The 14,023-nt window shown below is 35.7% G+C and overlaps 1 protein-coding gene across 3 annotated transcripts in view; it reads left to right on the plus strand.

Moving 5' to 3' along the window:
- The window catches only part of wnd (wallenda), a 100,541-nt gene that overhangs the window by 1,399 nt on the left and 85,119 nt on the right, over nt 1-14,023 (plus strand). Inside the window, exons 2-4 of one of the 3 annotated variants that reach the window (XM_067788065.1) lie at nt 2,321-2,474; nt 2,527-2,586; nt 2,903-3,412. In XM_067788065.1, the coding sequence (XP_067644166.1) occupies nt 2,321-2,474; nt 2,527-2,586; nt 2,903-3,412 (724 nt within the window). Of the gene's footprint in view, nt 1-2,320; nt 2,475-2,526; nt 2,587-2,902; nt 3,413-13,677; nt 13,762-13,825; nt 13,980-14,023 lie in introns of those variants that run through there. The other 2 variants (XM_067788060.1, XM_067788061.1) reach the window with 2 other exon arrangements.

Below are 14,023 nucleotides of genomic sequence, written 5' to 3' on the forward strand. Positions count from 1 at the left end.
TACCAATGAAACCTTATCTTAACCTGAACTAATTTTGTGCATGCTTAGATTACTCCCGGATTTCTAAGGCGTATCTTGGGTCAGTCTAGGTTTGATCTCAAGAAAGGGAAAATCTGTCCGGTTGTTGTTGTTGTTGTAGCGATAAGGTTGCTCCCCGAAGCCTTTGGGGAGTGTTATCGATGTGATGGTCCTTTGCCGGATACAGATCCGGTACGCTCCTGTACCACAGCACCACTAAGGTGCTAGCCCGACCATCTCGGGAACGATTTATGTGGCCACATTAAACCTTCAGGCTATCCCCTCCCTCTTCACCCCCAAGTTCCATGAGGAGCTTGCGTCGCCAGAGCCTCGTCTGTTAGTGAAGCAGGATTCGCCGCGGATAGGAGAGGTTGACAATTGGGTTTGGAGAAGCTTAATATTGCGCTGGCAACCTGAAGGATTGCGCTACACAGCCCCAGAATATTTCCGCGGTAGGTATGCCTGTCGTAAGAGGCGACTAAAATACCAGATTCAAGGGGCTGTGTAGCGCAATCCTTCAGGTTGCCAGCGCAATATATAGCTTCTCCAAACCCAATTGTCAACCTCACCTATCCGCGGCGAATCCTGTTTCACTAACAGACGAGGCTCTGGCGACCCAAGCTCCTCATGGAACTTGGGGGTGGAGAGGGAGGGGATGGCCTGAAGGTTTAATGTGGCCACATAAATCGTTCCCGAGATGGTCGGGCTAGCACCTTAGTGGTGCCGTGGTACCGGAGCGTACCGGATCTGTATCCGGCAAAGGACCATTCCATCGATAACACTCCCAAAAGCCTTCGGGGAGCAACCTTATCGCTACAACAACAACAACAACAACAACAGGCATACCTACCGCGGGTATATTCTGACCCCTTAACCCGCTGGGGTGAAAATCTGTCCTCTTCGGCATGTGCTCAAACCTCGTCATGGTGTTCTTTATATAGAGGCCCTTAAGTACTGAGTTCTTCTTCCAATGAGTGGAGTGGTGCTTTCAATTTTTTCTTGTGGAGAAATATACACGAAGTGTTTGCCAAACCACTTTGAGGGATGACCCTGTTTAGAAATCTTTGGTGATTCAATGGGTTGGTGTGGTCTCCTGCCTCCCCCAGGCCTGCTTACGCGCTCAGCTGTGTTGTGCTTCATTGCATATATAATTAATTAAATCAACAATACGTGATTTGTTTAGAAAATTAGGCGCTCTGTACAATCCAAATTTCCTAGTACACAAATAGGTCTTTATTTGCCTTTTTTGTATTTCAATTTAATTTTATTACTTATTTTTATTTATTCGTTATCACACGGAAGTTTTAAAAGTATCAGTAATAATTTTTTTGTTAAGGATGGAGCTGAGTGTAACTAACAATGGAATACAAATTGTTCGCCAAACAAAGATGAAAATTTCTGTTTCATTTACGCATAAATTTCCATTAATTGGTAATGCTTCGTTAATTGTTCTGTATTATTGCTATATGCACGAAAACTTGCAAGGTGCATAAGAATTGTTTGAGAACAAATAAATAAAGATGATACTTATAAAGAGCATTGAGTTAACCTTAGCCCTCATCCGTTGCGATATCAATTCACCCACAATGTAGTACCTCATCCCAAGGCAGCCGGTTCTGTGTTCCGGGGCGACTCGTTTTCAGTTCTTCTCCTTTTCTACTTTATTTCAATTACCTTTAGGGGTATCCGTAGGTTGTGTTAAGTTGAACTCGATCTTCCATCCGGACGTCACTTAGAATGAATAGGTCCGCAGTTTTACTAGAAGTTTGCACAACGACCAGACAGCAAAACCTCATCATTGTCCATTTCATTTCTACTAGAAAAGCATCGTCCTCTGTTTTAGGAAGTGGTGACGAACTGACAATCTTTAGCCAGATATGAGCCAACTTTATTACATAGTACCGGCTGTAACTTTATCTTTATCTAAGTCTATATCTTTATTCCTTTTATTACCTTTGACACTGCATGCTTATCTCGATCTATATATCTTTACCTATATCTCTATATTTTTCATATCTTTATCTTTAACCTAACTATTTTCTTTACCTTTATTTTTATCCTTTAAACTTATCTCTATTGTTAAGATTATCTTTTTCTTTAACTGTATTTTAATCGTTATCTTTGTTTCTATCCCTGTCCTTATCTTTATCACTATTTCTATCTTTAAGTTTATTTTTGTCTGTATCTTTACCTTTATCCTTATCTTTATCTGTATCTATAGCTTAAAAATCACCTTAATTTTTATCTTTGACTCTTTATTTGTCTTTTTTCTACTTTAAAAACGTTCTTTTTCTCCCCTCAGGGTGTAGCCTACAAAAATCGTCGCTGCGCTATGTGCCGCCGTGAAATACCACCAGAATTCCTTGATCATCCCGATTTGGTAAATGGCATCGATGATATTTGTGTAACCAAATCCACCGAAGATGGCTATCAATGGTTCTATGAAGGACGCAATGGTAAGTGGCATTTCAATTTGCTAATAATTTCTCAAGTCAAACTTCCACACAGGCGGTTGGTGGGCATATGATGCGCGTTCTACGAAAGAGATTGAAAGCGTCTATCAATCGCGCATGCTTAGCACCGATATAGTTGATCTAGAAGATGGATGTCAATATGAAATATTATTATGTGGCGCAATGTATACAATCGATTTTTGTGAAATGGTGCAGTATCCAATAGAAAATCCAACACGAAAACGAAAAATACGGCGCTCAAAACATATGCCAACCAAAGGCGTGGCTGGAATATTGAAATTTTAACATTACCATCACAAAAATTCTTTAACATTGCATATGAATTTATGTTTAAGTGTTCGAACAAATTAATTATATGAATTTTATTTAAAACAAACAAGTTTTATGTGAGCTCTTTTATAATTCATCAGGTTGGTGGCAATATGACGATCGCACAAGTCAAGATATTGAGGAAGCATTTAAGAAGGGTGAAAAATCTTGTATAATTTTAGTGGCTGGCTATGTGTACGTCGTCGATTTGGAGGCAATGGTGCAACAAAGACAAAATGAGCCAGTACGTTGTCGGCGCGTTAAACGTGATCTTGCCACAATACCCAAAAAAGGCGTAGCTGGACTAAGCATTGAAGGCAATACCGTTATTACTGATTCGAATTTTGCTTCACAAGTACAACAGCAACAACAACGTAATATAATAATTGGTATTAGTGCTGCAAATACACCACTCGATCCCACATCCGACTTCAGTCCACCACTCAACTTTTATAGTCTGCGACATCCAACAAATGCTAGTGATTTTATTACAACTATAGCCGCCACAGATGCAGCTATACGTATAGCAAGTGATATAATTGGTTCGACATTGGCACATGCTGATGAATTATCGCGCAATACTGGAGGTGGAGGAGTACTAGGCATAACAGGTGAACAAAACATAAATGATACACAACAACTGATTGGTGATAATACAGGGAATTACAGTGCCAATTATCGCCCTTTGTTAAGTATTAGTAATAGCACAGCTGTCGGCACCGGCACAACCACGTCATCATCAACAACGGAACAAAGAGTGGGAAATCTGCCTGCTCTTGTAACACATGGTAGTCGTGAGTTGCTTGATGCGGCTGAAGATCTATTAGATGCAACACAAAATATTATATCAGAGGCTGATCAACAGACAATCGATCTGTTTGAGCAAACATTAAATGATTTTCATGCTTTAACATTACGCAACATTATCGACTCGGATAGCGACGATGAGGCGAATGGTAGTGGTGGCGGTGATGGTGACGTGGACGGTCGCTATACACAGCGTCATATACGTTTCTAGTAGAGCTTAGATGCGGTTAGATAAAAAGAAATTGAAAGCAGTAAGGGTATGCACTTAGAAGCGTGACACAATTGAATTATATAGCGAGATTTGGACTCAATAGAAAGTGTGTTCAATGCATACATAAACATGTAATAAAAGCGTTTGTGTATTATCTATTCAGGCGCTTGCAAGTTTCATTATTTAGCAATCAACTTGTATAGGTTTAACAAGAAAATTCTAAGGCATATGCAAAAAGTATATATTTAAGATAAGATTATACTTAAATATTATAAGATAAAATAAATTTACAAATACGAAGCGTAAATGATGTGTTAAGCAATCTAAAATAAAAAAATGTTAAACAAAAGCATTAACAACTAAAAAGTATGGAACATAAATTAAATACCGTACATTGCGTACTTATCAATCACGCTTCGTATAAACATATGTACGCGAAGTAATAAATAGTTGTATGAAATGATATAGCAATACAATTAGACACCAAAACGAAAGGCGTTACTTTGGAAATATAAACGTGTACTTAATTAAGGTAATAGTAATTTTTTTTTCAAAACTCGATACTCTAATCAAAAGCTTTTGAATTTGAATTAAATTGATTACGTTATTATTTTAACATTGATAGATACACCCCGAAGGAAAGAAAAATATGTTTCTACTAGTTAACCCCACCTTTTACCAATAAAACTTCCAGTGTTTTTGATTACTAGCCTTCATTTAGAAAATTCATTTATGTCAAACATTTTTACCAATTTTCGAACGCAATTCAAATTTCAATTTCCAACCTTAAATTAGAAAAAAACTTAGTTATGCTTTTTAGGTTATAACTTAAGGTAGAACGTTACAGAATTTTTGTTTGGAAGAAGTATATATATACAGCCCTGTTCCGGTTTCGGAGTTTTAGAAATTTTTAAAAAACGGTGTTGATTTTTTTAAATCGATAAACTGTTTCGATAGCAACACATAAAATCAATTAAATTAAAAAATGTCTGCTAGAGCAACAAAAAAGAAATGGTGCATGCAATAAAGATTCAGGATCGACTCAACATTCTCTATAAAAATCTTAAAAGGGGTGATAAATTTCTAAACAATTCAAAACGTTTTAATAGAAACTTGAGTTTTAGTGAACTTTCCTTGACAGTTTGCAAGAAAGTGTGGATCAACGATTAAGTTCTATAGCATTGGTCGCTTGGCATGGGACGACCCAACCAGATTAAAACAAATGGCAAATACATGCCAATTAGGGCTGGAGTGTTCGTACTACGTTTTTGATAAGCGACGCTTTTTTCACTCTGACTGTATTTAAAATATACGGTTGTTTGCATAAAAAATACGGACAGAAAAAAATTCGAAAACTTTAAAAATACTGCTTGAGCCAAATTATTGACTACATCAATTATTTACTTCCTACACTTTGATAATACTGTTAACAATAATTGTGAGTATTCAACTATTCGAACTCGTATTTTTATTTTATGTTCTATTTTTGAGTTTGTATTTTCAAATAATGTAGATTTGTTTGTTTTCGAATATTAAGATTCAAATAAGATTAAGATTCAAATAATTTGACTCTGTCCAGTTTTAGATTTGGTAGTATTATTTTCGTATATCTAATCCTCTTTTCGAATAGTATATTCTAAATTTTTTTTTTGAAAACTAAAAACTCAATTCCAAAAGTTGATACTCGATCCAAGTATTCGAAAAATTATCCAAAAATTAGTTTCGTTCAATTTTTTTTTTATATTTTTGATTCGTACAAAACATTGATGTTCAAATATTGATATTCGAATATTGAGTTTCTAATATTCGCATATTAATTTTAGATATTCAAAAAATAATTCTTCCAGATCGCCAGATCGAACTACGAGCATTTAAATATATAACTTTATCATCAGTTTCCATAAATTTGTAGTTGGAGTTTTTTCGAATACCCTTTCGAATATTAAACGAGTACTAAAACTCGAATAATATAGAATGGATATCGAATAACATAACAAACAGAGGGATTTCGAATTTAAAAATTAATAGAAATGAAGTGGATATTTGCACGTTCGTTTAATGCAAACAGATTTTCGGTTTTTATTCAAAAGGAAGCAAAAACTGAATGAACATAAATTCGTTTCGACTTACACAGACATCGTAATGCTTATTAGAATATAGCAAGAGTAACAGTCCTAAAATTATGTCAGAAGCAGTAAAAAGTACATAAACATTTCGCAATAGCACTTAAAACGCAGATTTCAAAAACTAAAATATAAATATGTACCTGGCTTTAAAAAAAAAATATTTGTCAATGCATTTTCCTATTTTGCAATAGAACACACAAAAAAGACATTACTTTTGTATTAATAAATTTCGAAAACCTATTAAGCTATATGAGATAAATAAGAGAATAATAAATATGCAATATTTCAAACAGAATATATATTAATCGTTAAAAAAATTATAGAAATACGTATACACAATTATAATAAAGTATAATATGCACACTTTTGCTAATTTCAAAGAGTGGAGCTGCTTAAAAATATATTCTAAATACTATATGTCGTAGATAAAGTTACATATATATTAATTTAGGAAATAAATATAAGAAATATAAATCATACTCATATACTAATTATATAAGAAATAATGGTATCTAATATTTATGTCTTTTAGCATTAATAAGTGTAATTATGTATGTTTGTAAGAGAGTTTTATCGGGGACTCTTTCTGTTAGAAAATATATATACTCATGAGCAGTTGCGCTATTCTGTTGTTGTAGTGAATCATTAGTTTTCGTACTACTGGTGCTATAAAAGAATTAGAATGTATTTTCGATACGAACTGCTGAGTGAAAGCCAATTTTTCTCTATTTCATAGCTCATTTTCGTGTTCCAAACTCCATTTTCGAATAGTAAAAGCAGCCAAATGTACCGAGCTACGAAAGTTGTACAGCATGCGAATTGGAAAAGAATTAAGGATTCGAATGAACTGAAGTAGCGAATCGAATTATAAAACTGTGCCTAAAGCAAAGTTTTGTAATTGGTTGTTGTTGTTGTTGTAGCAGTGCTTCTCCCCACCTAATAGGTGCGACCGATCACGAATTGTCACCAATGTCCTCTAACGGTAGTCCAAGGAAACTTCAACAGGGGTGGACCATAATGAGAGGGGTGTTAGAGGCGTTTGTTCCACATTACATTGCAAGCGGGGCATACATTTTGTATGTCGGTGTTGATTCTGGATAGGTAAGAGTCAATGAACTGCAAAAATCGAACACAACAACGTTCGATTACATTCGGCAACATGATCGTGTTCAATGATCCAACTTGCTTAAACGAACATAATCGACATTGATTTAAAATCAACCAACTTATTGCATGCGTCAATATAATCAATTCAGGCGTTTGCTCGTTTGCCTCAACCGCGATTACATTCATCGGAATGAAAAGGCAAACATGAGAACTCCATGCATCTGAATATTTGCATGATTCTTCTGCTTACGATTCTGTTTGTTTGCCGAACTAAACGATACTAATTCTCGTGCTTTGATTTTATTATCCGCTTGCCTTCGTTTGATCAATACAATAGTACGCAAAACCTGTTCGGTCATTCGATCGCAATCATTCTATTAGCATGTCTTGTAAAGACAGATGCTGAGTTTATTCAATTACGAGTTTATTCAATTATGAGTTTATTCAATATGAGTTTATTCGCATGATTGAATGTGAATGCAAGTTTTAGTGTTTGATTAAATCAAGAAAATTGTGATTTTTGCAGTTCTCTGGTAAGAGTTTAGCCTGTTACAGTATCCAGACCGAAGTTGAGCTAGAGTTACTCGCGTTTCCCTGGGGAGTATACGTTCCTCTTCCCAAGTTTTGTGTATTGTTCTTTGAGTACTGAATTCACCGGGCAATTCCTGGCATAAAGGTCCGACGCCTGTTTGTGGAGTTCACTGAGGGCCTGCTTGTGTTTTTTTGCTTCATACGGCTGAGTTCCCAGGTGCCATATTTCCTCATAATGCTTGCGGAGATGACTCCTTAAGCCCCTAGGCGGTGTTGGCTCATCAATCAGATGTCTGTCGGGATGCCCAGGTTTCTGGGTATTCAACAGGAACTGCTTGGTTAGCATCTCATTTCTCTCCCTGATGGGGAGTATTCTCGCTTCATTATGTAGATGGTGTTCTGGGGACATAAGAAGACAGCCCGTGGCGGTTCTGGTTATAATGAGCTCTGAGCTTAATAAGAAAACTTAAAAGCGCGCACATCGTTATTATACGAAACGCTGAGTAAACCTTGTTGGTGTTGTAGCGATAAGGTTGCTCCCCGAAGGCTTTGGGGAGTGTTATCGATGTGAGTCCTTTGCCGGATACAGATCCGGTACGCTCCGGTACCACAGCACCACTAAGGTGCTAGCCCGACCATCGCGGGAACGATTTATGTGGCCACATTAAACCTGCAGGTCAATCTCTCCCTCCCCACCCCCAAGTTCCATGAGGAGGTTAGTGAAACAGGATTCGCCGCGGATAGGTGGGGTTGACAATTGGGTTTGGAGAAGCTATATATTGCGCTACACAGCCCCTTGAATCTGGTATTTTAGTCGCCTCTCACGACAGGCATACCTACCGCGGGTATATTCTGAGCCCCTAACCCGCTGGGGGACCTTGTCTTACCTGTCTTTTCGAAGACGATAATTCTCAGCAACCGCTTTTTCAAGTTTTTGCATTTAAAAATCTCTATTCCAAGTAGTTTTGAAAAACGTAAAACTTACTTCGACACTTACTCAAGAGCAATATGTTCGAATACAGACTTGCGCGCAGAGTTGCACTACTCTATAATTCTTTTCGAAAGTTAATGTTCTTGAATGCAAATGTTTTTGTTTAATATCCAGTTTTTATACGTATAGTAACTGAATCCAACACTACTACGTTATGAATTCGAGTTGAAAACTTCTATAACTCTATTCGTAAATGAATTTACTCATTCAAGTTTGAATTTTCGAGTTCAAGGTTTTTACATGTTATGGCTTTATATATGAAATGCTTTTAAAAAACGTTATAACATAATTTCGATTATGATTTGCTTGTTAAAATTAAACTTTCAACAGCTCAGAGGTATTAAAAATCCAAAACAGATGCACGGCTTAAATACTTCTGATTCGCTTTTTTCATGGTTTCAAGACTGAGCCTCAATCACTCAGTTGTAATCCTTTATTAAATTAATTAAACAAAAATACTATAACTGACGCTGGCGAAAATTTTTTTAATTCAATAATTTGCTTGGCCTTTAAAAGAAGGCGTGACTAAGAGTTTCGAAAATTTGTGAAGTTTCTATATTTGAAAATTTAGCTGTATCAAATTTGAATCTAGAGCAGATCAATATCTACAAGATTACCGATTCGCAAATGCGCTAAATCGGAATATGTTTTTAAAAAAGCCCTTTTTCAGAATTTTAAATAAAATTTCAGCTGAGATAAAGCGGTTTTAAAAAATGTCTTAGTAGAATTGAACTGAACTGAATTAGAACTGAATTATTTAATTGATTATAATTTAATACATACATAATTACAATTTTATGTTGTACATTCTTTAGTTACATTAATTTTTTAATAATTTTAATACATATGTACATTGCCTATATTACATACGTAGGTAGTTAGCTATTTGCTATAGCTCATCATGATTCTAAAAACAAATGCGAAATGTATAATTGCAGATGTATTTCATTAAGTTATAATTATAATAAAAAATAATAATCATAATTATAAGAAGTACTTGTATTAAGATAATTGTAAGTAAGCCGTACTTAGATATAAAATAGAAACATACCTACCACATGTAAACATAAGAAATGAATTGTAGTATGTAACTACTAGATATGCATTACACTTTAAGTGCTGAGTGGAAGAACGCACTAGCTCGGAAGCTGATGCGCAAACAGCTCATAAATATCGGCTGTTCTAGAATTTGCTGCAAAAATGCATAATCGCAGATATCACTACGTAAATTTCCTATCTCAATGATAACATAGGCCGACAGCATTTCAGATCCAGAAACCGGACTATATGTTTTCGAAGTATTTTGTTGCGATGAATCGAAATCTGGCTTCAAAATTGCTCTATCAGCTCTGGTTTTCGAGATATCCTAACCTAAGAGTGCAAAAAACACCCTTTTTGCCCATATTTGAGGTTATGTAGCCTTGCAGATGTTTTCTTTCACCAAAATTAAAGGATATCTTTAAATACAAGTCTTCTGCTTTGAAATGGCGTTGAGTTTTCTCAAATATCATTTTTTTCGCTGAGATACCGCATTTTGAAATTTTCATGTTTCTAAATTTTTCTACACCTGAAAATCGATTAAGATAACATAGACATGATATATTCGATTACTAATTTTCTTGATTGAGTCTTATTTTTCTTAAAATTTTGTCTCATACCTTAAGTCTTGTTATGGAATCGCATCCATAGTGGAAGCAGTAAGGAAGGCGGTCGGCATGATGTGTTGGTGCACAGTGGCTAGTCATTGTCGGCTGGGGCGGGTCCTTGCCAACCTTACTGTTCCTGCGCCATAAACAGAAAAAAGTTCCTATCATGCCTATCAAACTAGCAGCTGTCAAATTTAAAATAAACTGACAGAAGCGCAGAGACGACTCAAAACGCTTATAATTCAAAATAAAACAACATCCGGCCGAACCGGATGTGACAAACCGTTAACATTCAAAAAATTTAAACTTCAAAAAAAAATCAAACGCAAAAAAAATTACCGAACCGGACACGGCCGGTTACTAAAGCTGAAATTCAAAAGAACAAAAAAAAAAGCTGAAAAGTAAAAGAAAGGGAAAAGGGCCGCATATATAGAGAGGCGCCGCGGGTGGTGTTGCGACGCCCGGTGCTATGCCCACCCTCAAAATCCATGGCCACCGACGCACCTAATCTTTCGGTGGCCCCTTGTTGAAGTTGTGCCAATAGATGTTACACGATCCTTTGTATAATCGCCGGGCCGCCAAAAATTAGGCTCAAGCAAATCACAACTGCCGGAAACTCATGGCAATTTTCGCTCGTTGTGGTTTCTCAATTTTTCAGACTTCTTGCTTTGTCATGCCGGAAACTCATGGCAATTTTCGCTAGTTGTGGTTTCTCAAATTTTTCAGACTTCTTCTTGCTTTGTCATGCCGGAAACTCATGGCAATTTTCGCTCGTTGTGGTTTCTCAATTTTTCAGACTTCTTCTTGCTTTGTCATGCCGGAAACTCATGGCAATTTTCGCACGTTGTGGTTTCTCAATTTTTCAGACTTCTTCTTGCTTTGTCATGCCGGAAACTCATGGCAATTTTCGCTAGTGATCGCCGGTCTGTTTTTTTCTTGTTTTCGATACTTTTGTATCGCAACTTTCGCCCCATCGCCAGTCACTAGGTGTGTTCGCGCGAACACGCTCCCAACTGTAACCGTAGACTATAACAGCAGACCGTAACAGTCTGCTAACTCACCACACCTCTACACTATCTAACCCTCGGGTACCGAGTCACACACAGCCCTGACCCCTAGAAACCACCCCTATCATGCCGCAAGCAGGCTATCCCTCTTAACCCTGGGGACAGCGTTTACTCGTATATTTTTCTTAAAATAAGTCTTATTTATCTAGATATCTCACACCACAAGTGGGCTAACCAACTTAAATTCTAATACACCAACCCCCACGTATTTCCTAAAGAAACATGAAAATTTCAAAATGCGATATCAACGAAAAAAAATATATATTTGTGCAAACTCAACGCCATTTGAAAGAAGAAGACTTGTATTTAAAGATACCATCCTTTAATTTTTGTGAAAGGAAACATCTGCAAGTCTACATAACCTCAAATATGGGCAAAACCGGCGTTTTAGGATATCTCGAAAACCAGAGCTGATAGAGCAATTCTGAGGTCAGATTTGGATTCAGCACATCATAAACCTTCGGAAATATATAATCTGTTTTCTGGGTCTGAATGTTGGTTAAATTTTGTCGGCCTGTGTAATTTAATATATCGCTGGCTGAGGTAGCGCAACTTTGAATCATATTTTAAAAATAAATCGGGTTTAAATCATTAGCTGCGACAGCATATTTTCGAATAAAGCGTTCTTCAACCACAGCCAAGATTTGACCATCTTCCATTTTGCCTCCTTAACAAAAGTATCTAATTTACTATTCCTTCATCAATTGGTTCAATTAGATGTTTGCACACACTTTGTATTAATAATTCCTTTATTTAATTTTTTAATCATAGACGAAAATCGTGCCTCCCACCTTTTCCTTTCCGTGCAATGTATACTCAAAGATTGTGTCATCGGTATATTGGAGTTTTACCAATCCCTCTTCATACCCAACTACTTTTAATAAGCAAATAAAAACAATTGTGCACAACAAATATCCCGTTACAACCCGCATAACAAGTAGTAGTAAGTTGAAGTTATCGTTTATAATAAAATGCAATATAGTTATTAACAAAAAAAAAATTATTTAAGTTGCAAGAAAAATTGTATGTGTGTGGTGAAATCGGTGGTTAAGTTTTCAAAGTGCACGATAGTGAAACTCAACGCGCATTGCCATTTGTTACGAAAATACCAAGCACTTTTTTCTCATTTTTCATATTGCATGTCTCTCTCCATCACACTCTGATTCCATTTGCACGCATAGCCCTTTTATTTATAGACATGTGAGCAAGTATCATAATATCTTAATTTTAGGCTATAAGCAATATATACAAATATATATTTTTATAAATAAGAAATAATATTAAAAGTAACAAATCAAACTGTATTCGAATTATGTAATGATTAACATCAAATTTCATTTATAATCGGCATGTCATTGTGTACTTTTTAAGTTGGAAAATTATTCAATTTAATTGTTATGTAAAACACACATATTGCAGGCTGAGTGGAAGTTCATTCCAACTCGGCTGCTGACTCAAAAACGCTCCAACTCAGAATTTGTTTCAAAAGCGCTTTATACGTTTTAAATTGATAATACTTTATGAGTTATATTGCTGGTTCCAAGAAAGACTGGTGGTTCATATTCGCAAGAGAAACTAGCACAGTTCGTTGTTCGCGTGAAAGACTAGCATAGTTTGACGTACAACTGAAACGTGCTAGTTTTCCATGCGAACAACGAGTTGTACTAGTTCTCCACGCAAATAACAAACTAGTTTTCCACGCGAACATGAACCGTCTGAACTAGTCTTCCATGGGAACCACGTTATATTCTTTGGTATAGCATGCTTTGAACAAATTGGCCAACTTTCCTGCACTCAGTCAGCGATATGCAACATAATAGATCAACAAAAAAAACAAAGAAAATAAATTGCTACTTCTATTTGCTTGTGATTACAAACTTAAAACAATACAGGCATTTCTTTTATACCTTCTACGTAAGTTTCACTTCATAAGCCACACAACAGTCGTTCTATTCACTTCATGAGCATTTCTCTACATGTCGAAAATATTTTTTCTAGCTGGTGCTAATATTATAAACGTTTCATGAAACAATTTCCGTACTCAACTCTGTTCTATGGGTTACTTCCACAAACTTCCTTTTAATTCAAAAATAATTGTCTTCTTAAAAAAAAATGCTAAATCTCTTATGCATAATCTTATTTGTTTCCTTAATTTGATTATTTTGCAGACAAAAAAAGCACATAGCTACAAAGTCCAAACCCCAATGCTGCTGCAAAGGAAAAGTTTCGTTATAATGTTTTTTGTTTTTGAATTTTATGTATTCTCAAAATAAACTGATCTATAAATTTAAACTAAACCTGTTTTTTAATGCTGTAACAGAAAATGTGTTTGAAAGTTTTTTTCTATACTTCAATGGATATACTAAATTTTTTTAATTTTTCAGGTTTGAGTTTCGAAATTTAATGTGTTTCAATATAAAGAGAGCTTTGCAGATGTCTATTATGAGTGTGTGAAGTGAACTTCAGCGAATGGTGTAAATATCTAAATATGTTCTATTTAAATTCAAAATTATTGCATATAAATTTAAAATTTTTCAGCTCAGTTGCAAATTTTATTGTGTTTCAAAGTAAAGAAGAATCGCACCCAAATTATGCAAATCGTTTCCTGTCGTTTCTCCTATGAAGATTAAGAAAAAGTCGTTTCAGCTGATGACGCAAACAGTATTTATGTTTAAATTTCTGCACGTTTCAGGTGAGTTGGAAAATGTATTGTGTTTCAAAATTTCATCTCACTTG

The sequence above is a fragment of the Eurosta solidaginis genome, chromosome 5 (genome assembly GCF_040869045.1).
Source record: "Eurosta solidaginis isolate ZX-2024a chromosome 5, ASM4086904v1, whole genome shotgun sequence".
In the NCBI taxonomy this organism is placed as follows: Eukaryota; Metazoa; Arthropoda; class Insecta; order Diptera; family Tephritidae; genus Eurosta; species Eurosta solidaginis.